General features: G+C 39.4%; 1 protein-coding gene across 1 annotated transcript; it reads right to left on the bottom strand.

Moving 5' to 3' along the window:
* Positions 1-647: 647 nt before the first annotated feature.
* On the bottom strand, positions 648-14,115 carry eif2s2 (eukaryotic translation initiation factor 2, subunit 2 beta). The gene is made up of 9 exons (XM_041799644.1): positions 13,973-14,115; positions 12,903-13,086; positions 12,664-12,764; positions 12,004-12,133; positions 11,827-11,927; positions 4,992-5,140; positions 4,039-4,095; positions 3,802-3,887; positions 648-1,662 (listed from the first exon to the last, which is right to left on the bottom strand). The coding sequence occupies exons 1-9, from the start codon at positions 13,985-13,987 to the stop codon at positions 1,487-1,489; spliced, it is 999 nt and encodes a 332-aa protein (XP_041655578.1). The 5' UTR covers positions 13,988-14,115; the 3' UTR covers positions 648-1,486.
* Between the last annotated feature and the right edge of the window lie 10,523 nt (positions 14,116-24,638).

Here is a 24,638-nt window from a genome sequence, read left to right as displayed (position 1 = left end):
CCACAAACATACTGTATATTTCTTCATGCAATCAAGAAGTTTCCTTTGTCATGTCCAAATTTGAGTTATTTTACAATGTTATCTACTGTAATAAGATGAGAAATTGGTATGTTTGGATCCTGTCATTGACAAAACCTGCACTGACAGCATGTGATTTGACAGCTATGCTTTAAACACATCTCAGTTTGATTCTTGAAAATCACCAGAGCTTAATGTGGGAAATGGCTAAATAGAAGCATGTATTAAAATTATGAAATTCTCTTCAAAGTGGACAGCAATTAATTTGTTGAGCATTACCTCTTCATGTGCATGGCAGACTGCATATGTAAAAATAGCAAGCTAGTCCCAGAGAGATGTCAGACAAAAGATGGATATGGTTAGTGATGACAATTTTGCACTGTTCTCAGTGTTTCACGGTGCCGTCTAGTGGACATCATATGCGTTGCATGTTTATATATTTGGGGAGAGATGGCTTTGGCATCAGTTTTGATGGACAACAAAATACAGCTTGCTACTGCTTGTCTTTTAAAGTTGCCTTGTCCAACATTAAAGAAAATTTACCTTGTTGCAAATATTGTATTCTGTATCTGAAGAAATATTCTTAGTCTGTGTGTGAAGTAGAGAAATGATGAAACAAACAAGCCATATTAAATCAAAATTGTCTTGCAGAAATCAAAATCGAAGAAAAAATCTAGGTGCAGGGTTCATCCACAAGCCAACCTATTAAATAAATCAACCATTTTATGTGGTACATATGAGTTAATACATGAAACCCATCAGTCAGCACTAGATACTTTCCCCATCTTTTCCTGGTCAGGTCCTGATAAAACTTACACTGTGTCCTAAAAGCATGCAGCCATCAGATACTGCCTTGTAATGTACAACACTGCACATTTGCTCTCCACACGGCATCTGTTCAATATTTCTGTGCACTGAACATTTCAGTTTTCCCAGTGTTAAATTATGACATGTATTGAAATGCCTTCAACAAAGGACAGCTGTCTCATTTTGCCACTGTGTTAACCCAAGTCATAGCACAACAAGTCAGTCTTAAATATGGATATTTTAACTGCACCATGATTTTCCCTTTGATAAAACAAGCTATTTAGCTCTTGAAGTCAAAGAAAAATCACGAGAATATTCCTGTCAGACACTCCTGGTACTTTGTCATCTCTCTCTAGCTTTGTTCCTCATCAGTGGCAACACGAGAGGAAAATAGAAACAAAGCAACAATAAAAAAAAGTTGCACCATGGGTGCACTTCATAGCTTGCAAGCCGTGAGGACAATGCATTTGGTAGGAATCAAGTTAACTTTGTCGCAGAGGCTTGCATTACATGCTGTTAGAACACAGTGTAAACTACAAGAAAAACCTTCCACAATTCCATTTAGAGTCCTTTAGTGAATCAGAAGCTTCCAACCCAGACCTCAGTAATTCTGATTGAAAAAAGGAGGCCAAGAGTAGGAGGAGCACAGTATTGATGGTCATCAGTTGGCCTTGGCGCGGAGCTGTGCCCTCTTGCCCGTAACAGCCTGGAAGCCAGTCTTGATGCTGGCAACAGAACAGCGGGAGTGGCACGTTTCACACTGCAGGAAATAGAGGCGAGTGTCCTTCTGAAGGATGGTCTCTGGGGAGCGGCAGGTGTGACAAGTCACGTATTCCTCTAAAAGGGTGAGAGAGTGTGTTAGCACTAGTGTACAAAAGCACATCACATTTATCTATTTGCTTTTAGCTGCGTGACATGTAGATGGCCGTATGTTTACTACAACTCAAAGCAACTCCTCCAAGGTATTCATCAGATCCATTTTAAAACAAGTTTAGTTATGGGTTGGGATGTTCCTCTGCAAATCATTTCACATCCCATTAAATACAAACAACTGTTTTTAGTTGACAAGTCTAAAGTCCAGTAAACACATTCTGTAAAAGAGTTTCACACTAAAATGGTACACCAACATCACAATTAATGTTTTATTTTAACAGTGATGTATGCCAAAAAAACTCAAACTGTTATAACTCCATTGTACATCATCATATCTGAACTAGCTTTGTGTGCATATTCACAGTGTGTGTTTCTGAATCATACTGCCGTACAATAATGACAGCTAGAGCTTGTGGAAAACCCTGGGGTCTGCTTGCTCTGAACCTGTTATTGTTTGATTTTGGCAACAGGTACACCACCACATCATGTCATGCCTATTTAGTAAGGTATGGTGTGCCTGCAAAAAAAAAAAAAAACAGCAAACAGCTGGTGGAAATAGTAGCCTCTATTCATGTTGGAACTGTGTGTGCATACAAAACTGGGCTATTTTTCTTATCCCATCCCAATCACATGATTAGTAGTGAAATCTGTTCCTATCCCATAGGAATCCTGTGACCTGTGGGACCCCCAAGAAGTCAGCTTCTACTTGGTACAGTCTAAATTAGTGGTTCTAAGCTGGTGGGTCAGGATCAAAAAGTGATTCGCAGGGCCATTTTCAGTGGGTCATAAACTGCCACAGTTTCTTTTTACCAGGAACCAAAGTATCTAGATGTCCTAGGCTGACATGTGTCCCTATACTTTATTTCACTCCGTTTTGCTGGACAAGCGAGTAAATCCTGGTATTTTTCTTGCTATTTTGACTTCCATCGGTCCATCTTAAAAGATCCAATCTACACGGTTCAGACCAATAAGCACCGTTTGAGATGAATGAAATTGTAGCTATAGACAGGGTTTACTTGTACTGAAAGCGGAGGCAATTGCTACCACTACTGTGTAGCAATTACCTTAGATTTAGCCAGCAGTTTCATCAGAACTGCAGCACATTTCTTCAAAAATTTGAGAGCAAAGAACCACACTGAAAGCTTTTTATGACAGAAAAGGTGTTTTTGCTCTTCTGCCGACCTGCTTCAGCATGAGTTTGTGAGAGTTACAGGGACTGGAGAGGGGGTTGTAGTGCCAGTAGAGTAGTTAGCTTAGATATAGCCATGGCAGCAATTTCAGTTGAATTTTACCACATTTCTCTCATTTGTGCACTTATGCACTTGTTTTAGCTGTTGCTACAACAAAACATGCAGCAAAAGTGATGTGCTGCGCTGTGTGAAAATCTTGAGGAAAGAGAAAGACGATGAAGCAGCAATGTTGACAGGGACTTGTCCTATGTTTTTTCACACATCCACTGGCCGTGGCATGATGGCACTATGCCAACGTTGTAGTGGCGCTATGTCATAAAGAAAGGTTTAAACAATGAAAAACAAAGCTTTCAATAGTGAGTGAAGAAACTGTATGGGAGAAACTGCACAGATCTCCAAGTTTATGCGCTGCACATGCGGCCGGCAGGATCTGCGCTTATGAGACAGCAGTCAGTTTGTGTCTGCAGACTTGAGAGGATTTAATAAACTTCACTGACTGACCCGAAAGTTTGCAAAGCACCGGCAGAGCTTTATGATTCAAGTCTTGTTTTGGTGCAACCCTTGAACATACCCATTTATCTCAGACTCTGAAGTGGAAAATGGGTTAGAAGATTAACTTAACATTCAAGTGAGCGGTACCAGTCATCTCTAACAGTCTTCATATTTTGTTGAGCCAGCCCGTGCAGAAAAAAGTCGGGTATTTGTAACTTGCTGTACAGTCCAAACCTCTGGTTGCCAGTGACAATATTTTATTAAGGTTCTTTGAATCTAATTTGATTCATTGACCAAAGCAAAGTGCAACCAACGAGGGAGTAATGGTAAACTGACTGTTAATTCAAAGATTCCAAACACTCATTTGAAGTCACATTTTCATTAGTTTTTACCTTAAATAAAGGGCTGAATTGCTACTTACTGATATATCTTCTCAACACATTTTCTATCTGTTTCTGTTGAAATCTGCCTTTGATAACAAGCTGGTTATTTCCATCAATCGAACCACTGTTAACACAAGAAAGGCACAAATCAGGGAGAAACTTTGATAGCAGCATACGGACAAATGCTAACTTTAACTTTAAACAACAGATAGATTTTGACAAAAAATCCATATATGGTATATTCATGAGTTTAATTATAGTACTACAAGTTATACCTTGTTCCAAGCTCGGCCAACAAGAAAGCAAGGAGATGTTTGGGTTGACGATGCAACCTGTGGTAGCATAAAAAAGGTCAGTTAGAACACATTCTCTCAGACAGTGATTATGTAGTTGATTACATTTTAGAGAGGACTGGTTACATGCAGCAGAAAAGTGGTGTGCAAAAAAGGTGAAAGAAACTACCAAACTGACAATTCCTGAACTCACTGTTGGTCATCTGTCAAGGAGTAATATTTATTGTTACGTATCAACAGTCATTTGCGGCAGAGTTCTTCCAACAATAAACTTGTAAACTTAAGTCTTTCAAATCTATTTTAATTCTCTTTTCAAAACAGTGATTGTCACACAGATGAGGAGTTCTTGGTTCCTCATCATTAACAGCTGGCTACAGAAAAAGCCCTGATAAGGTGTCATTACCACGGCCTCTGCATCAGCAACAGAAAGGGCCAGCAGCCATGTTTTGAAGTTACCTGTCCGTACATACATCTGGAACCTTTTTTTGTGGACACGTTTTTTTGCAAAAAAAAAAAAAAAAAAGCTTCAATGAATTGTCTTCAAATGTTTCAAATATGTCCACTCTGACTCAGAGATTACCAAGATACATTCTGGGTGGTCAAGGTCACTGTGACCTCAAATATTGCAAGTGCAATATTTTACAAATGCGTTAGTGGATTTTTGTCAAATTTGGCACATAGACTATGACTTAAGGGCTTAGCTAATCAGATTTCAGAGGTCAAGGGCACCGCAAATTTTATATATATATTTTGTAGTCACATTGATCCACACCTTGGGGAGACATATTACAACCAGGCAGTAGCTCAAGTTGTCAGTATAGTGGATGGGATAAGATATTAGTTAGTATATGATCCTTCAGATAAGCATACCAAAATTGACAGTAACATTGTGAGAGGTCACTGCATAGTTTGTGAAGTTTAAAGAAGACACTTACAGTTTGCAGATGTCTGTGAAGTTGACAAACGAGGTTTTTTTGGTTCCCACTCGGACCACCTGAGGAGGCTTCATAACAAACTTCCTCTTCTCTCCAGCCACCATGTCTGGGTTCTTCTCTCGCATGATGTTGAAGACCCGATTCAGAAGCTGAGACAGGGATGGTGCAAAGAGCAACTGTCTTTAACACTGAATACATTTATACTGGGCTAATATATTAAAGAATATAATATATATTAAAGAATATAATATACATAATATAATTAATACATTAAAGGCAGATAAAAGTAAAGACATGGATAAAGGAATGCAACTGTAACAGGTCACTTGGACATAAGGGGAAACTGTAACGTGAAAAAACATCTTCAGTGCAAATTATCAAAGTTATATGGGATTTCCTATTACTTTATTTTGGTGGATTAAAAGAAATCGTGAGGGGGGTTTAGATAACATGATGATTCTTAGGCATGTTCTGGAAATGAATGGAAACTTCTTCTGATATTTAGAGCCAATTACTACAAAAAAATTCAGCCCCCACAGCAGGTTAAACCCAGGGTTTTTTTTTAAACATTTGTGGGCATGTGAATCATGTCAGGAATTACAAAACAGCCTCTTGGACCAACATCGTAAATCAAACAGGAAGAATGCCATTTTGATTTTTGTGGTAACACGAGAGCATTTCAGGGGTTTACACTGAGACAATGCTCACCCAAACAAGTTCAGCATTTGTGTACATTGCGAAGAGATGTCACTGGTCAATAATTAGCAAAAACTATTTTCATTAGTCAAAGGAGGTGGCAGCTTCTAAAAATTTGATGTCTTACACAAGAAACTGCTGCCACAGAAACATACAAGGGCCCAGTAGCCCGACTGGTGAGGCAGTAGCCACAAGGCTGCGTTTGATACTTCCCATTTGATCTACCATCTCCTAACTACACATTCAACAAAATACAGTAACTTCACTATTGCAACAGAGGAGAAGGCTGCTACGCTGAAGCATAAACTCGGGATTTTTAGAGGAAATATAAAGACCCTAAAGGGAGCAATAAGGCAAGAGAGATCACAAAAAGGTGATGGAGATGCTGGTTCTCCTAAACAAGAACCTTCACTTTACTTTAAGGTAACAGTGGGTAAAGAAATAGGAGTGAGGAAGGAAAAGTTCTGGAGCTGCTGCAGTTGCACCTTAGACACTGCACTGTGATAACAAGAGTGTCTTGTATTTGATATTCAGGTGCTACTGCAATGTTCAAGTGTCTGGGTTCATGTCTCAGATTAAGCTGCTACATTTTAACATGGATTGGTGTTTAAAATCTGCGTGATTCGTTTGTTTTTGATCATGCACCTAGTCAAGTCCAACTGTTTACATCACTTTAAAGTGGAGTCATGATGTTTCACATTCAGTTTTGGTTGTGACTAATATACTGAAAATCCCCAAATAAAGACCAGGGCCATTATTTAAATAATTGCAGAGGATACCAGGCCTTTATAAGAAGGAGGCTCTTAATTTTGAGTCTGGCCTTTATTTCTAATTCTCACTGTAAGTATAAGTGACCCTTTGTAAACAGACAGGCTGTAACAGGGAAACAACAGCCCAGGTTTACTATCAGGCTCGGTTTTTATAGTCTGTGACTCGCGTCAGAACTCAAGACAGAAATATGTGACCCATTGGGACAAATAGTGAAAGAACATAGCTCTTGCACAGCGAAGTAACTTAAGATATGATTACATTTTATGCTAATGTTAATATAGCTTTTAATATACATGTGTTGACATTAGCCATTTGCTAACTAAACTAAGACGCTGCCTCTGTTTATGTGGTCTCAGTCTTCTACACTATTTTATTCATATCTCTCCTCTTGTTTTTCTTGGCTTTGTGAAAGGAAAAAAATTTAACACCTGCCTGTAAAGATTTGGAGGTCCTGTAAGCTCACTGCTTCGGTACACTACAACTGCTGAAAGTGTGTTAGGCCTCCCGTGCATAGAAATGTTTGCTAACCTAGGACTGGACAGTGGCCATTTTAGAAAGGGGCTTAGCAAAGGGTCAATTGTTCATATTCTCATAAGAGAATAATAACTTTTTCATATTTTAGTACAAAGAACACATTATGTCACTTCAAAATATTTCATTTTAGGCCATTACTATTGAAGTCAGGGGCTACATCATAACTAAATAATATTATGGTAAAATTAAACAGAAATTTTAATTTTCTAGTAAGCTCAAGGATGGTTTGAAACAAACTAGTGTTTGATAAATGAAAACCAGCTAACAACCTCTTTCTCATTCTCTAATTTAATCTATATTTTATGTTTATCTTCAGAACTTTGAGGGTCAGTGAATGTGTGAGGAATCTTATCAATCAAGTTGTTAGTTTGTTTTCAGATCACATGTGAGTTGGGATTAGGCCTGGGCGATATGGCCTAAATATCATATCAAGGTATTTTTCTTGCCTATGACAGGAAGGGTATTGTAAAATAAAATAAAACAAAAAAAGGTAAGGTTTTTAAATCCAAATTCTCCCCTTAAAGCAAACCATACTCAGTTTATAACAAGACAAACCGAGACCAGCCAAAGCAGCTCGCAGCTTGTGTTAAAGCCCAAGGCAGGTTGACAGAGACAGTACACTGACTTTGTTGCTTTACAGCCATCAAACTTGAAGAAAGAACACACGTTTTGCCTGTTAACCGTGCTTACTTACAGCAAGAATGGGTAAGCTGTGTTTACCTGGCTACACGTAATGCAAAAGCAAAACGTGCTAATGACTGGACTCAGCCTGAACTGTCTGTCACAAGTCACTCTGCTCCTCCATCTGTTGGAGCGGATATGCCTCGTGAGTGCATCACAGCACAACGCAGGCATTTAAACAGGTGATGACGGTGTTGTAAATATCCATTCTGTGGCAGAAATTTTACCAAAGACTGTATTAATACTGGTCTACTGCCATCCACTAGTTAGGATTACTGCTGAAAGATGTGTGCTTTGTCCTGTAGAGATACGTTGTATTCATCACTGCGAGGGTACTATAGCATACGAGACATACTGGTACAAACCCACATAGTGTTGGGAAGAATTAACAATTAGCAGTTCATCCATTTTTGATAAAACGGTCCGTTTTTCCTCCATCTTTGTCTTAATATCAAACCACCTCTATTGTCACTGATTCTCTATGTCTAACCCTTGGTAGGTTCCCCGGTCCGCACTGTTTCTCTGTGTGCCTATTTAATTGGGTTTGCTTGCGAGCTCTGTGCAAAGGATTTGATTGGCCGAGGATGGTCACATCAAGTCAAGTGAAGAAAAGTTGCACCATTTAAAACAGACTCATGTCTAAATGCATTGAAAGCCGCGCTGTTACAACTAAAAGTGCACGGCAATTAACTTGTTCATCATTTATAATACCTGCCCTTATTTGCTGGTGTGTACCACGACCCGGTCGTAAAACGAACCAGCTGCAGTTTGACTCCTGGTTTTTATTAGAGGCAATACAGCAGTCAAGCCAGTTATACTTTCAAATTCATTTATTAAGTTTAATTGTTCGTGTGACTATTGAAGCAGTTTCCACCACTTTTAAGAGGAACTGAGGTTATGAATTCATATTTATGAATTCATGTTATTTTGACTGCTCTGGTCAAGCTGTTGTAACCACTTTTAGTGAATTTTTTATGCTTGTCTGATTTAATTTAAACACTGCGCAAAGTGAATATGTTGCTTTATTTCTAATTATTAAAGTGAAAGAGCTACACCATTCAGTCAGAATTTTATTTGTAGTATTTTACAACAATGTTAGCTATACTAAGTTAAATGGAATAAGCTTGTGGCATCTAGCAGTTATTCTGTTTACTTCAGCTATTTAAAAAAAAAACTTTGAAACTCTAATCTAGGCAATTATGAGTATTGGATTAGGAATGGACTAGGAATCAGTAGATACTCAATATTTTAAAATCGGATCAAGATCTGAGGCCAAAAATGCTAATCAGGACATTCCTAGTTACAACTCAGCTATACATCATATTTAAAATAGATTTTGGCTGTGTCCGCAACCACTCACTCATTCCCTACTCCCTATCCACTATATAGTGAGCAGCATATAGTGGACTATATGGTTGACTCAACTGCAAAACACAAAAATGATTTCGGACACTATTCCGGCAGCAGGAAACGACATAACTGCCGTCTCACAATTAAAACGTTTAGCAACAATAGCTCATAGATTTCGATGACAATGGCTGAGGATCAAAATTAACCGTAGAATTTTGCTGAAAATTGACACTAAATATGATGTATTTTCCCCCACAAATTAAAAATACTACTAGATAAAAAGCTTGTGTCTTTAGTGTCAAAATAGTGTACATTTTTGTGTGTAATGTAACTAACCCTTGCATAAAGATGATTGTCTCATGTCTCCTCAGAGTTACTCCGTTTTAAATCCTTAACATTTTCTTACAGATTTTACTAAAAAGCAACCAACAAAAAAGTATTAAATAAAGTTTTTATATGTGTTCCTATGCTCCTCTCAGTCATCCGTCATGTATGATGGTAAATATTGCTGGGCTAGTGGGCATTGGTTGTTCACTACTTTTCAAAATGCATTGTGGGATAGAATGAGTGCACTACATAGTGAATAACAATGCTCACTCAGAATTCGGACACCACTACAAATGGCTTATTCACTGTGTAGTGCACTATATAGTGAATAGGGAGGGATTTCGGACACAGCCTTTGTGTGCTTATCAGGGTGCCTGAAAAAATGGTCCTGAAACATTTTACTCTATATCACATCACCTCTTACTGGCAGCATGAAGTAGTGTTTTTGAATAATCCCCCTGTAAGACCAATAAAATTGAGCAGGTTGATAATTTCCAGTGCATAAATGACTGTCCATTTGGCTAATCAAATTTGCAAAGTTCACAGGTCTGTGTATAACTTCATTGAGATGTCAAAGCATGAAACAGAAAGAGGGACTACTTTTCTGAGGTGCTTAAAAAGTAGTAGAACCATTACAAATGGCAAAAAAAAATACACTGTGGCAAACTGACATGATTGATATTCATTCTGTAGGTGGGCGTGGTTTATTGGTGCCTCAACAGTATTTCAAATACTAAGTCCCTGCAGCATCTTTAACCTAGGATTTTAAAAATGGGTGGGCACATGCATCATCTCAGGACCTAAAACCCCCCTCTTTGATCCATATAATGAAGCAAACAAAAGTCTATCGTTTTGCTTTTTTGCTGTTTAAAAAAAGCATATTTTGGGACAACAGCAGAAGTCATATTTCAGTAGACTCCTGTTGGGGCATTCACCCAAATAACTTCATCTTGTGTGTATACTAAGAGGACGTGTCAATGGTGAAAAGTTGTTTGGGGCTTTTTGGGTACTCACAGGTCGAGGTCAATATGGCTGTTCATATTTGGAACATTTTGGAAATGTAATAAAATTGGCTGGTCCTCAAAAGAATGGACATTAAATACAAGATTGACCCAAATTCCCTCAAAATTGCTTTGCAACATCCTAACATAAAAGTATGCTATCTTGAGAAGCTCAAAGGTCTGCAACTAAAGTGGTTTTATAGTTCCGTATTATTTACAACGAAACAGAGTGTAGTATTTTTCAATGCTTAAAACAATGTTGTCATGAAAATTGGCAGACATGAGGCCAGCTGAGACATGTCAAAGTTAACATAGGTTTTGGCATTAAAAGACGCAGAATGGTTCAGTGGCTCCCTACAACAATATCTCGGAATTTCCACCCTTCCCACCTAAAAATGTGACATTTGCCAGGCATGTGTCTTGCTAGGACCTAAAAAAAAGCTTGTTACTGAAAGTGAAAATTTGCCATTTTCAGGGTTCCTCCTTGTATTATTTCTTTCTGGTGTATCTATTTGCTAAATATTTTTTAAAGTTAGCAAGACATGTCCAGAAATGTATTTAGTTCAGCCCAACAACAAAACTCAAGGGCATGGCGATCATGCTTGTCAAAAATGTAAGTCTAGAACCCTCAGAGCAAGTTCATCTGATCCAAATACAAGTAATTTTGAAGTTTTAAAGCTAGTGATGACAAAAATAAAACTTCTGTGGCACATGAACAAAACCCTTCAAGCAAGGCTGTGGTGCTTCATCAAAATTTGCAGTATTGCCATGTAAAAGGAATATACTGTATGTTTAACATACCAGTTAATAACTCTCTGGGACTGTGCTGTACTGTGGTTTGAGTCCCTGGTTGACCTTATGTTCATGCAAACAATACATATTTGTTATAGGGCCCCCCATTTGTAATACACAGCACTCTGTACATGATTTGCTCTGTCACACAACATCACATTTTCACTATGTGCTCCCACTTAATGTTGTTTCTAAAGACATGAGTTCATAGCTGTTTTACCGATCAGTTTCTGATGGATATTACTGCCGCAGGCCATTTTTTTCTGTCTATGCCACAACCAACCGGCTAAGGCCCCCTATCACTGCTTGCAGCATTACTTCTAATTGAATTAAACAAAAATGCCATCATATGTGAATGAATAAAACTCTATAAATATCTGTAACATTTCTGTGAGTAGTTTGTAATACTATTTCTGTAGCACATAATATCTAAAACAGAAATAATTTAGGTTAAATAAAAAAAAATAAGTCCTTCATTTCCCCTTTGTAAATCTTTTGGTGCATTTGTTTGTCACTTGTGTCCAATATTTTCACTCTGCACAAGCACAAAGCCTTTTTTTTAAAAAACACGCATGCTTCAAATTTCCCAAAGAGACATAAGACTGCTTTTCTGGTGCAGAAAAATACTCTGTTATTGACTGAGCATGCAATGTGTGAGCATGTGGTTAAGTCAGCTATCTTACCTCATCATAAGTATAGTCTCTCTTTGAGCCAGCCCAGGCTGGTCCTGTGCTGGTGCTGAAAGAGATTCCATCATTATTTTTGCCCTCATCGTCCTCCAGAGCTGGAAACACATAAAAGTTTATGAGTACATCTTTCTTTAGTAATCTACATCAGGTTTGAGGTTTTTTTATTCTCACCTTCATCCTTCTCCAGTGTCTCTCCTTCATCAAAGTCTACTTTCTTTGATTTCTTCTTTTTGGTTGGAAGCATCAGGTCCAGGTTATCCTCCTCTGGCATCTCTGTCTGCTCTCCTTCAATTTTCAGCTCCTGGTTTGAACCAGTGCAAAATTAAACTCAAAATAAAAATGTTTGCTAATGACTATGAGAAAGTAGATAAGAGAACCCCTAAAGGTTATGTGGTTCTGTTGTTCCTCCATCCAATTTCCAATTCCAATTTCCTATGGAATATTATCACTGAAGCATTTTTAATTTAATCCCATGTACAGTTTTAGTGAAGAGCACAATTATGTGACTAAAATGTAGATCAAGGTGAGTACAATCAAAAGATGTTAGAAATAGAACAGCACAAACATGACATCAAAACCCACAGTTGATGGAACAACAACCACAGCTTACATGTAAATCTATTTTACATTTCAAAATATTTCAGTTGGTACTCTTAGTAAAAAGAAACACAGTCACCAGTGTTCATCTAATAAGGCCAGTGTGTCTGTACATGCAGGGTTCCCATTAAAACATGATGGAGGCACAGAACAGGAAGTGCTGATATTTACATGTCGGAGAGATAGGATAGCAAATGATGAAGCAAAACTGGTAGTGGTTAAGCAGTGACTGACCTTTAAACCCTCCTCTACATCATTATCAAATACTTTCTTGGGTTTCTTCTTCTTTTTCTTTTGATTGAAGAAGTTCAAGTCATTCAAATCATCAGATGGCTCTAGAGATAATGAAACAAACACTATGTTATTCCAAAGTAGCAAACACTTGTTATAGAATGTATAGTGTCACATTCCTGAAGGGGAATATACACCAATACTGAGGCCTTTGGTCAATGCACATCTATTTTCTTCCAAACCTTTCTTCCTGCCTTCATCTTCATCCAGATCAAGTTCCCTGTCCTCTCCAGCTTCTGGTTCTGCCTCCTTCACCTCCACCTCTTTAGCCTCTTCTCCCCCCATCCCCTCTCCTCCATCCTCATCCAGCATGAAAGGCTTCTTCTTCTTCTTTTTCTTCTTAGTCATGTTGGGATCAAAAATCATCTGAGGGAGAAAAGGAGAGAATATGAGTTAAAAATGTAAAACCTATGTCCATATGACAAGAAATTTAAATGATGACTCTACCATGACAACTTCCTAGTTAATCTACTCCTCAATAATACCTTTCAACAGAGAATCAGGGGACAAATACAATTTTAGCAGCTTTAGGCCACCACCATGGTATCTTTTTGTGTGTTTTTGTTGTTGTCAATTGCAGATTGTTAGCCATATATGGCTCTTCAAAGCATGTCCGTTTGTTGTTCTATATGGCCCGGATTCCGTCTGCCATAGCAGCCAGCAACAAAATGCCTGGTGTAGGCAGGAATCGTTTCAGCCCTACTTCCCACCCATGGTAACTAAACATCTGTCTGCCGTGTTTCTATTTGTGTGCACTTTATAATTTCAGAAGTGAGATATTTTTCTTTTGTCATGAATCTCTGCATAGAAAATAACAGAGTTTATGTGACTAGCTTTCTCCATTACATGATATGCGATTACGTGTAGCTGTTTGACTGAAAAAGAAAATTAACCGTTAGCGCCGCAGCATATGTAGCACACAGCTAACGGCAGACATGATGTAAAACATGTCATCTTCTTCGTCTCCTGCGTATATGGTAGGGTTGCCTGGTTAGCTGTGGGATGTGTAAACCGCAAGTATTATTCGACAGATCGAAAATCATTGGTAAAGAGGATTTTTTTTAGCATTTTCTGCTGCTCGGGCCGTTGTTAGCTCGACTGGAGCCATGTGAGAGCTGGTGCGGACAAGAAGGGGGAAGCAGTGCCGAGGCCTTAAATCCTCCTCAACAATATCATCCGATAATCCCTGTATTTTATAAAACACTGGTACCTAGGGAAGGGGCTAAGCATGAAACATATGGAGATAACTTACCTCGTCTCCTGACATTTTTGCGGGCTTAAACGTTACTGAGATCGAGCTACTTTATTTCTCACACAGTCCAACACCACTCACAACGCCGAAAATCTCTTGCATCAGCGGTCGAGTACTCTGTACGCAAGCGTGAAGTCGCCAAATCCTGACGTCAGAAGGCTACTATGCTACTACATGCTACTTTACGACGGCATGGATGCTTTAGATTCTTCTTCTTGTTTTTTTTGGTGGGTTGCAACCAACGTTAAAGTGCAATACTGCCACCTACTATGTTGGAGTGTGGACCAGGGTAACTTGTTCTTTTTCGAACGGAATTCCGGCAGGCTGTACACTAGATAGCATAATGCTGTCCTCCACAACTTACAGAAATCCACCTATCTTAAATTTACTGGTACAGTCTAGATGACCGGAGAAATAGAATGACCGCTTTTCCAATTCGTTGAAGGTCCGCATCAGAGTAAAACAAAAACTATAAGAGCAGGAAATAACCAAAACAGATAATTCCGTGCTGCCTTTTGTCCCTAGATCTATTACATTCAGAAATAACATGCTGCAAGTTGCCACATTGGCAAAGATCGTTTGGGTTCTTGCCAATAATTTTAAGATTTCTAGCAAGACTGCAATGCCCCATTTTTAACCTAGTAAGGACAACGTCATCCTTCCTCCCAGATTTAAACTATAGCCCCCTTCCTTTGACAGATGGCTGTAGTGAAAAACAATGCCTGTCACATTGGTCCTCTCTCCACTCTTTTTGCCACTGCTCCTCCACTATTCTTTGCTAATTTGGAGGTACTCAGGCTTTCAAAGGAACACATTCAGGTCAACAGTATCAGTATCGGCTCTGTCATTTCCCTCTATACCTGGGTGACCAGGTACCCACATAAATTTAACATAACAGCCAGCTTGTTCAAGTCTATACTGACGGCACAAGATCTCCTGCAGCAGGTAGGGGTGAGCTCTGGATGCCCAATTCTTCACTGCCAACAAGGTAGCTTTGGAATCTGAGCAAATAATGCTTTTTGGGGGTCTGACAACCTCCACCCATCACATAGCCCACAAGATACCTAAAAGTTCAGCAGAAAAGACGGTCAACTTAAATACTCATCTGACCACTCCTTATACTTTTAATCATGCTTCACACATGGTGTTGTTCAACCAGTTTGAAACCTAAAAAGCTGAGAGGGACCCAACTGCAGTCAAGATGGCCGACATGGGCGTCGCTATACATCCAATCCATGCTGGAAGTCCCAAGCGGAAGATTCTTCTTTGTGTTGGACTCAGCTGCCAGTTGTTGTCAGTCTTTTTCGCGCCTAAGCATAACCCTTGGTGCTGGATCTCAAATATATCACCTTCCCCACTGCCTTACCCTGAACCTAACCACTCGGGTTTTAATGCCTAAGCCTAACCTTAGACGTACGGACTTCCAGTTGAAACTTCTGGTATGGATTGGATGTATGTTGGCCATCTTGTCTGCATCAAGGTACTCTTGGAGGAAAAAGCTTTGCTTATGAATAAAAAACGTTTCACAATAAAATAAGATAATGAACTATGAAGCAGAGACATTTATCACCCTTGTTGTCATAGTAACTTATTACATATTTCAGAGAAAGCTTTGTGAAATGATAGCAGTAGTGAAAAAAAGGAACTTACATCTGACCAGAATTGCATGGTCACCACAAATTGAAAAAATGTTTTATTGTTTCATCAGCATATCAACTAAATGCACAGATATTATTCACATTTACATACGTACAGATTGGTTAATTGGCAAGGTATATTTTATGAAGAATTTTGAAATGAATTTCATTGACTTTTTCATTTTTTCTCTGTGAGAGAATTTGCTTTGAAAAACTTTACATATATGTTTATTACATTTCTTGTCATGTGTGTCAGTAGCATTTAGGAGCAAAGAGGATGTAGCCTCTGGAATGTTACAGAGATTAAATAATAAGTGACTTTTCATTAGATTAAGTAATACAGAGGAAAATGCTTTTACCTTTGAAAATATATGCATTTTTCTTCCATCCATCCATTTTCTATTCTGCTTATTCCGTTAGGGGTCGCAGGGGAGCTGGAGCCTATCCAAGCTGTCATTGGACGAGAGGCGGGGTACACCCTGGACTTGTTGCCAGTCAATCGCAGGCAGGGCCATTTCTAGCCATTTTGGTGCCCTAGGACAACTTACAATTTGGTGCCCCCCCCCCCACGCACACACACACACTGCAAAAAATGCAAGGGTTTGATTTATTCTGTAGTATGTGCTTTTAGGCTTTTCCAAGTACAAAAAACATCTTTTTTTTTTTTTTTTTTTTTTTTTTAAGTTTGGCAACAAGAATGAAATTTCCATGTTGTAATCAACAGGGTCAATCTGTTTATCACAATCCAAGATTATTTTTTTTACATTCATCAGCAATCAGAGATAATGTACTTTCACCAAAGTTAAAGACTTGTTTTGAGAAAACATTATGGGCATAGGCCCCACAAGCCACCCCATGGCTCCACCTCTGACTGATAGTTATCCACCACACAGGATTTACACATCATAATGCCAAGACAGTGTAAGAAACCTAGGGTTATAAACACATTAGGAAATAATTACTTACAGACATATTTCAAGAGCATTTGCAGCAGTTTTTAATGAGAATGATCCTGCTAGCTCTACTAAAAGAACAAAGTTAGAGGGCTGTGTTGGGATCAGGTCTGAATTTAAACTTTGTTTGCACTAAAACTGTTTAAGTTAGTAAACAAGGAACAGTCTAATTCCTTAAATGCACACAGAAGCTTTAACGCTTCTCATAGCGCTGCAGACATACAGTATGAGTGTCTCCACTGCTCTGATACGCCTCATGACACACAGGAAGGGAACTGGCACAGAGATGCTGAGCCATCATTCTGTTATTTGAAGGGAAATCCCTTCTATCCAGAAAAATTGGCCTCTTATCATAAAGCATTTAATTTACGGACAAGGACAGGGACAGAAAGGGGAAAACAGGGTAAAAATGAACTCTCTGTAAGAGCTGAATGGAGTACGCTGCGCTTTTTGGCACTCGCGAACAATGATCAGGAAAATAATTACACCTACGGCTTAAAAAACCAAGAATGTGTACATAAAGTCTGTAAATATGATCCTGGCATTACTCTTATTAATATAAATAGGGTTGAATTAGTCCAGGCTGCCAGCTGTCATAGCTGGTGTTTTTGGAGTGTTATGGCTGACGAGGATGTGAGTTTTCTTTCACGCTTCATTCGGTGAGAAACTTTGACTAGAACAGTGAAAAACCTTATTTGTCAAGGATAGTGCTTAAGTGAAGAGAATATTATAATTTCTTAAACTGAACGCAGCTTCTGTCATTCCGTGTATTCCGTGGATGGTCAGACTTTAGGAGGATTTGGACACACACGTTGCGGGTGCAGGCAGGAGAGAGAGATGACACACACTGTACAAGCAGGTGTTAATATTCATGAAATCAGGGGGACTGGGCAGGTAGGCTGTTAGCTGTCCGACGCAGGGCTCTATCTCTACATCCTGTCTGTTTAACGCTGTGTGAACTAGGAAAAAGAAAACTTTTTTCTCTAAACGTCTTGCTGGGCTCCCAGTGTGCGTGTGCCGGGGGCGCGCATGGAGAGAGAGAGAGAGAGAGAGAGAGGGCGGCGAGGTGAGGCTAGACTGTTTCACGAACGAGTGCAGGAGTTGATGATCTGTTACACTGGTGGACCTATCAAAAATGTTCAGGGCTCATGACAGCGCTCTTCCCCAGTATGGTGCCCTAAGCAACCACTTATATCGCCTATGCCCAGAAATGGCCCTGATCAAAGGGCTGACATATAGAGACAGACAAGGAGGCACACTCACATTCACACCTACGGCCAATTTAGAGTCACCAATTAACCTAATGAGCATGTCTTGGGTGGTGGGAGGAAGCTGGAGTACCCAGGGAGAACCCATACATGCATGGGGAGAACATGCAAACTCCAGACAGAAAGGCCCTGACTGGCAAGCAAACCAGCGACCTTCTTGCTGTGAGGCAACAGCGCCAACCCCTGCACCGCTGTGCTGGATAGCTCAGTGGTTTACATTACTGACTGTTGTATGGAAGATTGTGGGTTCAAATGCTAGTCAGAGCACAAGTGTCCAGTGTGAGCCCTTGGGCAAGGTCCTCAATGCCAGCAACATCCGTCCCAGATGTAAGTTGCTTAAAAAGCATCTGCTAAATGACTTTGTAACATTGTAATGATAATGATAATAATAAATTAAAAGCCAGGGATGCATGCCCTTGGGCTATATGTTTGCAAACAGATCCAGAGTGTCGGTCGTAGTGAGGGACAGCCTAAGTTAGAAAATTTCTACATACATTAGATGTGATTACTACACTTTACAAAACAGTAATTTATCTTTTTTTAACCACAGTTTAAATGATTTTTCCTGTTGTGGTGCCAGTCAGCATAACAAATACCCAGTCCTTCAGTCCTACTAGTGTCTTGCGTTATGTAGCCAGATGAAGGGAAACACAAGTCTTGAAGAATCTTGCCCTAGGCTAAGAGGCTAGCTGAACCCCTTCAACATAAAAAATATCCTCATGCTTTTAATTGAAATGGTGATGTACTATAAGCCCAATAAACTTACCGAGTAACGATGAGCCATTCACAATTGAGCCTGTGATCATAGACTGTAGAAGGAATTGGACAAACCCCGTGTGACGTCAGTCGTCTGCTTACAATAGGCGGAGTAAAACAGCTTTTGAAGCCAATCCATGGATGCTTCCATATTGAAATCGTGGTCTCAGCTGAACTTTGGATCAACCTAACGGCCCGCGCACTAAGCGCAACTTCCTGTCAGCCTGCTAGCTAGCATTCCGGTTGACAGGAACGGAGCCTCTGCCTGCTGAGCTATCTGTCAATCAAATGAGACGCGCCAATCACTGTGAAGTGAAGTTTATCCTAAATATAATCCAAATGATCATGGTACAAAAAAATTAACCCCCGTACAGTGGGAGCACAATAAGACACTATAGCTAATGAGACACGTTTGGTGTTTTGAACCAGGCTGTAAACCAGTTTATTTCTAGTGTCAAAACCGGCTGTTTACCATGTGTGCAGACTGGACTTCCGATGTTCCTGCAGCCAGCCTCAAGTGGACACTCGCGGTATAGCAATTTTTGGCACTTCCGCATTGGCTTCATTTTTCAGGACCAGAGGTTGCCGCTTGGCTATGATACGGCTCTTTCATGTTAGCCACTGTCCTGTTAGCTCTCGTTTAAGTGCCAGTTTCCCTCCCTCCGTCCTTTGTTGTTATCTAATTCACATTCTAAAAGCAGAACGGTTACTAAATGAAGAGCCATTTGGGAGCTGAATAACCAGCTGAGCTGGGATGAGCCAAATCAACTGGATCAGAGACAGATTTCCCATTGCATCGAGTGAGGATGTAGGTTGATGAGACGGATCTCAGCTGAGGAAGCACAGTCAAGATTAGAGCTGCAGATATGTTATAAAACAGAAAGAAATCAAAACTATGACCCAGCGTCATAATACCTCCCCACCCGAAAAATCAAACATGTACCCCAAAATACAAAATGTTTGATTACTAAAGCCCAATGGAGCATCAGCCATGACTTTTCTTACCTTTTAACATTATACATAAATAAGACTTACAATTTGGATTGAGGCACAGTGCACACAATACTTGTTGCCAATCTGCATCTAGAACAGAAACACAATCAAAATCACTGAGTGACTAAACTCTTACAATGCACTGGATTTTTTTAAGCACACAAAGTTACAGAGACTTCTTCACAATTTAGTTTCTCAGAAGAAGCCAAAGAAAGACAAAGTGTTGATTTATCTCTTTCTTTTAACTTTAGGATATGGCAGAGACTGATCATCTGGCTGACACTTGTACAAAATGGGTGGGATGTTTTTTTATTTTTTGCTGGATCACTAACCTGGCACGCCTCTCGTAGACAGCGTTTGGGAAAGGGCAGAGCCTTTAAAAAAACTGGATGAACGTTCTGTCACATCTTTAAGGGTCAATCAGATCAACAAAACATGACGTAGCTGCTATTGAGCTGTGCCCCTACTGAAGGACTAAACTCCAAAGAGAACTGCATAACGCAAACCATGGCGACTGTGGACATGTCAGTACACGACTTTTGCCGTTTTTGAAAAGAAAACAACTCAGTGCTGTTCTTCGTTGTTTTTTTCAAAGAAAAAATGTCATCACTTTCTGATAAAACTGGCGCTTTAGCAGCATCCATGCTAATGTCTTCCGCCATAATTGCACCGGCCTCTTGTTGTTGCTTGCATACGTCATGACTGCTGTTCCAGAAAGTACTGCCCCTTGTCGCTGATTGATCCTGTCACTTTCTAACTGAGCTAAACTGTTCAGACAGGAGCTTTGCAAGATGGATTCACAAGCGAGAAACCAAGCGGCAACCTCCGATCCTGAAAAATGAAGCCAATGCAGAAGTGCAAAAAATTGCAATACTGCAAGTGTCCACTTGAGGCTGGCTGCAGGAACATCGGAAGTCCAGTCTGCACACATGTTAAACAGCCGGTTTTGACACTAGAAATAAACTGGTTTACAGCCTGGTTCAAATCACCAAACGTGTCTCATTAGCTATAGTGTCTCATTAGCTATAGTGTCTTATTGTGCTCCCACTGTACAGGGGTTAATTTTTTTGTACCACGATCGTTTGGATTATATTTAGGATGAAAGCTGATTGGTGCATCTCATTTGATTGACAGATAGCTTGGCAGGCAACCAGAATGCTAGCTAGCAGGCTGACAGGAAGCTGCGCTTAGCGGGCGGGCCGTTAGGTTGATCCAAAGTTCGGTTAAGACCACGATTTCAATATGGAAGACTCCACAGATTGGCTTCAAAAGCTGTTGGAGTCCGCCTACTGTAAGCAGACGACTGACGTCACACAGGGTTTGTCCAATTCTTTCTACAGTCTGTGTGAGAAACATACAAACGGGTGTATCCATCTGCTATGCAAGGTTACTGGAGCACAGGAAACGGCACATGTGGTGGACTGATGGATTTGCCACGCACTGCAATGCCAACAATTGGCAGTTGGGGGGGCACAGCGAAATTAAAATTACCCGACACAAATTTAGAGGTCCAACTGACAGAATGTAAAGGTACACGAGCAGCTCTCATTTTGACACCTCTCACTAAAAAATTAGTGCCACAGTAGGACCGCTTTGAAAAGGGCAAAACAATGTGACAGATCATAGACTGTTTGGTGCCAGTATCCCATAGGATAGTGACAGGGACTTTGTGTTTATCACGCACTTAAGAGACAAAACCTTTAGAGACAAATGGTTTAAAATTAGTCAAGCTTACAGTTTTGTTAGACACAGTTTGAATGAGACCAATAGGAGATGGCGATTTTGGGGGTTTGGACTGCTCTTTTTTCTTTAAAATGGGGCAAACAGCATTGAGATGTCCCTGTTCATGGCAGAAAAAACACTCCTGCATATCATCAGTCACAGGCAAACTATGGCGAATACTCGGAGGAGAGATGTGTTCTTTTCCAGCCAAAAGTGGTTCACGATGATCAGAGTGAGACAAAACTTTTTCATGCTTCAGAACTAACGCATCTGCTAGCACTTCCTCAAGCAACACAAGTTCACACAGATGATCAAAAGTCAAACCTTTACTAGCCTGGATTACCAACACTTGGAGCATAGCTTCATTTTGTGTTTAAGCTTGCCACTGTGACTCTTTTTTGTTAGAATTCTGTTTGGTTTTTAGAATTTGTTTTGTGATTCTGTTTGTTGAGGCACTCGTTTTGATGGACTGGGCCAGGTCATAGTTTAGATTTAGGCACACACTCACATGTAGGTTTTGTTCTGTTTGTTCAGTCACACTAGGTTTATGGGTGCTGTTCCTTTGTTGTTAGGTTTGGTTAGTTAGTTTAGCTAGTTAGGATTTTTGTTCATTTTGTTTCACCGGGTAGTCCGTTTTTAAAACACTAGTTACCTCCACCAAGGAGGTTATGTGATCGGCAGGGTTTGTTCGTTTGTTAGTGAGTTTATTTGTTTGTTAGCAACATAACTCAAAAAATTGTGAACAGATTTTGATGGAATTGTCAGGAAGTGTCTGAAATGGCATAAGGAAGAACTGATTAGATTTTGGGAGTGATCCAGATCACCGTCTGGATCCAGGAATTTTTTAAAGGATTCTGTACTATTGGGAGATAGGGCTAATGGCAGAGGTCTACGCTCTCCGAGTGCTTTTCTAGTTTAGATTCTGTTTTATTTGGTTATTAGTTAGGCAGCACTCATCGGCCCTTTCATTTTCCCCCACTTTAGTGTATAACAGAGTTTTACTTCTTTTGTAATAAATAACTTTATTTTACTTACACCATTTGGTTTTATGTTGCTACTCTTTTCCTCACGAGCTGGGTCATAACATAAATGGGGGCTCGTCCAGGGTCATAACACTTGTGTTGGTTACCAGTCAGACAGTGAATCTGTACAGCCTTAGCTGGTCTCCATTGAATGTGACAAACTGTAACATTTTAAGAAAAGGATAAAACACCAGAAAATGTTACAATGATATGGACATTACATTGAACCTCAGCTTTCTCAGTTGTTCTAAGTCTCAAATCAATATATATTCTCTCTCTATGTATGTATACAGTGCTTAACAAATTTATTAGACCACCTGTCATGTTTGTCTCAAAGACTATCCAGCATCATGAAGTGTTTTAATGCGGACTCTTTCGTTTTCAGTGAGCTCTCCACATTATACCATTTTGAACAGGAATGAGGGATTTCAAACTGAATTCACCCAAATTTGAGCCGGCTCACTGGGCTTCTCTGAGAAGTCAGAAATGAATCAAGCATAACATTCAACCACTAAAACTAATTTTTCTCTTCAGGAATGCAGGTAAATAACTATAATTTGACATATTAATCAAGAAATAATAATGTGCTTTACTATTTTTTTTTTCATTTTTTGTGAATCAGTAAATTTGAAAAATCATGGGTAACAATAATAATTATATTTTAGCCTTAAAAATATCATTTGGGTTAAAGAGCTTCTACATATTGTTGGTAATTACCAGTGCTGTTAATTTAGGGCGACTGTGGCATAAACCTTACTTTGGTTAGGGTTAGGGTGGTCTAATAAATTTGTTAAGCACTGTATATATATATATATATATATATATATATATATATATATATATATATATATATATATATAAAACCTTTTGCCAAAAATGTGAATGGCTGCAACTAATCTCAAGGGAATTTGACTTTTCAACAGCTAATGGCAAAATACGCCATCTGCTATGAGAAAGTAAGAGATATTTCTGCTCAAAAATGTATTAATAGGCTCCCTACACTAAACAGTCATCACTAGCAACCTTTAACAATCACCCAAGGAAAACTGACAGCGTCCTCCATGATATTGTGTTGTTGAAGACAAATTATGCCCCTAGTCTTCACTGATGAAACTGTTTTTTTAATTTTTAAGTTGCTTGTGTGCATGTGTGTGGGTGTGTGAATAGCTGTGTGATGAAACACTGCTATATTTTAGGTCCACTAGGACGCTGAGATAACCTAGCAACTTGAGTGTTTGTCTCTCTGCAGGATCTACAGCTACCTAGGGAAATGTGGATAGGTGTAAACAGTTGTGTGAGAATAAGTGCATTGGTCTTCCCAGATTAGCCCTCTCTTAGTTTGAGCTCAGTCATCAGTCTAAGAAGTGGTTTCATCAGTTTTTCACAGGCTTGAGGCAATGCATACAGAAGCATAAATTATCAACCTATCTGTGTTGGACTTTATTTCTTCAATCCAAATTCTCTCTTTCTTCAGTTTTTGTCTACCTTTTGCATTTTGTATTTTGTTCTTGTTCGCAGAAGAGGGAGGAATCTTGGAATCCATGAGAATTTCTTACTCATGAATATAAACAGAACCCTGGAACCAATACCACAACAAAAAAAAAAACCCTTCAAAGGAGCCGGAACACACATCAAGCCTGACCTTTTATTGTCTGAAAGCTGCCAAAGGATACTCAGTGTTAAGATGCACAACTGAGAAGCACAAATGGACTTTGGAAAACACACTGAAGGAGCAATACAATCTATCAAAAACCAACAATGGAATTAAAACCCAGAGAGTATGCTGTTAAGGAAAAATCAATCTGTCCTGTTCACTAGATTGGACTAAAGTTTACTGGGCGTTGACAAAGCCACAAACAATTGCAGAGGAATATTACTGGCTCTCAGCAATTCAGGAGTCTAAAACTCAGCATCATAAATAAATCAAACAATAACAGCAGCACTTGGATACATATGAAGGAACTGAAGACATTATTCTGGCTAAACTGCAAACAAGAAATTATATGATGTCTTCCATACCAGCCAGGCTGACAGGAAGACCTAGTCCAAAAGGAGAGCAGTCTCCAGTGACACTGACCCTGGCCATGCTATTTTATCTTATCAGCAAACAAATGGGAATACATTCTAATTCCTTAGTCACTGCCTTGATGAAACTCATGTTCAGACTTGTGATAGATTACCTCGCTGGAAGTGCCGTCAGCTACTTCATGAAGATCTGACAAAAAAAAAATTAATTCTTTTAATTTCATCTCTCTCCTTGTTATTCTATTTCAATAATGCTTTTAGTTTGCCAACACTACTGAAAACTCCTTTGG

Source organism: Cheilinus undulatus, linkage group 11 (genome assembly GCF_018320785.1).
Source record: "Cheilinus undulatus linkage group 11, ASM1832078v1, whole genome shotgun sequence".
Classification (NCBI taxonomy): Eukaryota; Metazoa; Chordata; class Actinopteri; order Labriformes; family Labridae; genus Cheilinus; species Cheilinus undulatus.
This window is presented reverse-complemented; position numbering and strand designations above follow the sequence as displayed.

What these genes read in the sequence shown, in the direction of transcription:
- eif2s2 (XM_041799644.1), bottom strand. An exon ending in AGATGAAGGCAGGAAGAAAG is followed by an intron (nt 12,765 to 12,902) that starts GTTTGGAAGAAA and finishes CATTATCTCTAG; the next exon opens with AGCCATCTGATGATTTGAAT. An exon ending in TGTGTTGAGAAGATATATCA is followed by an intron (nt 1,663 to 3,801) that starts GTAAGTAGCAAT and finishes TCACCCTTTTAG; the next exon opens with AGGAATACGTGACTTGTCAC.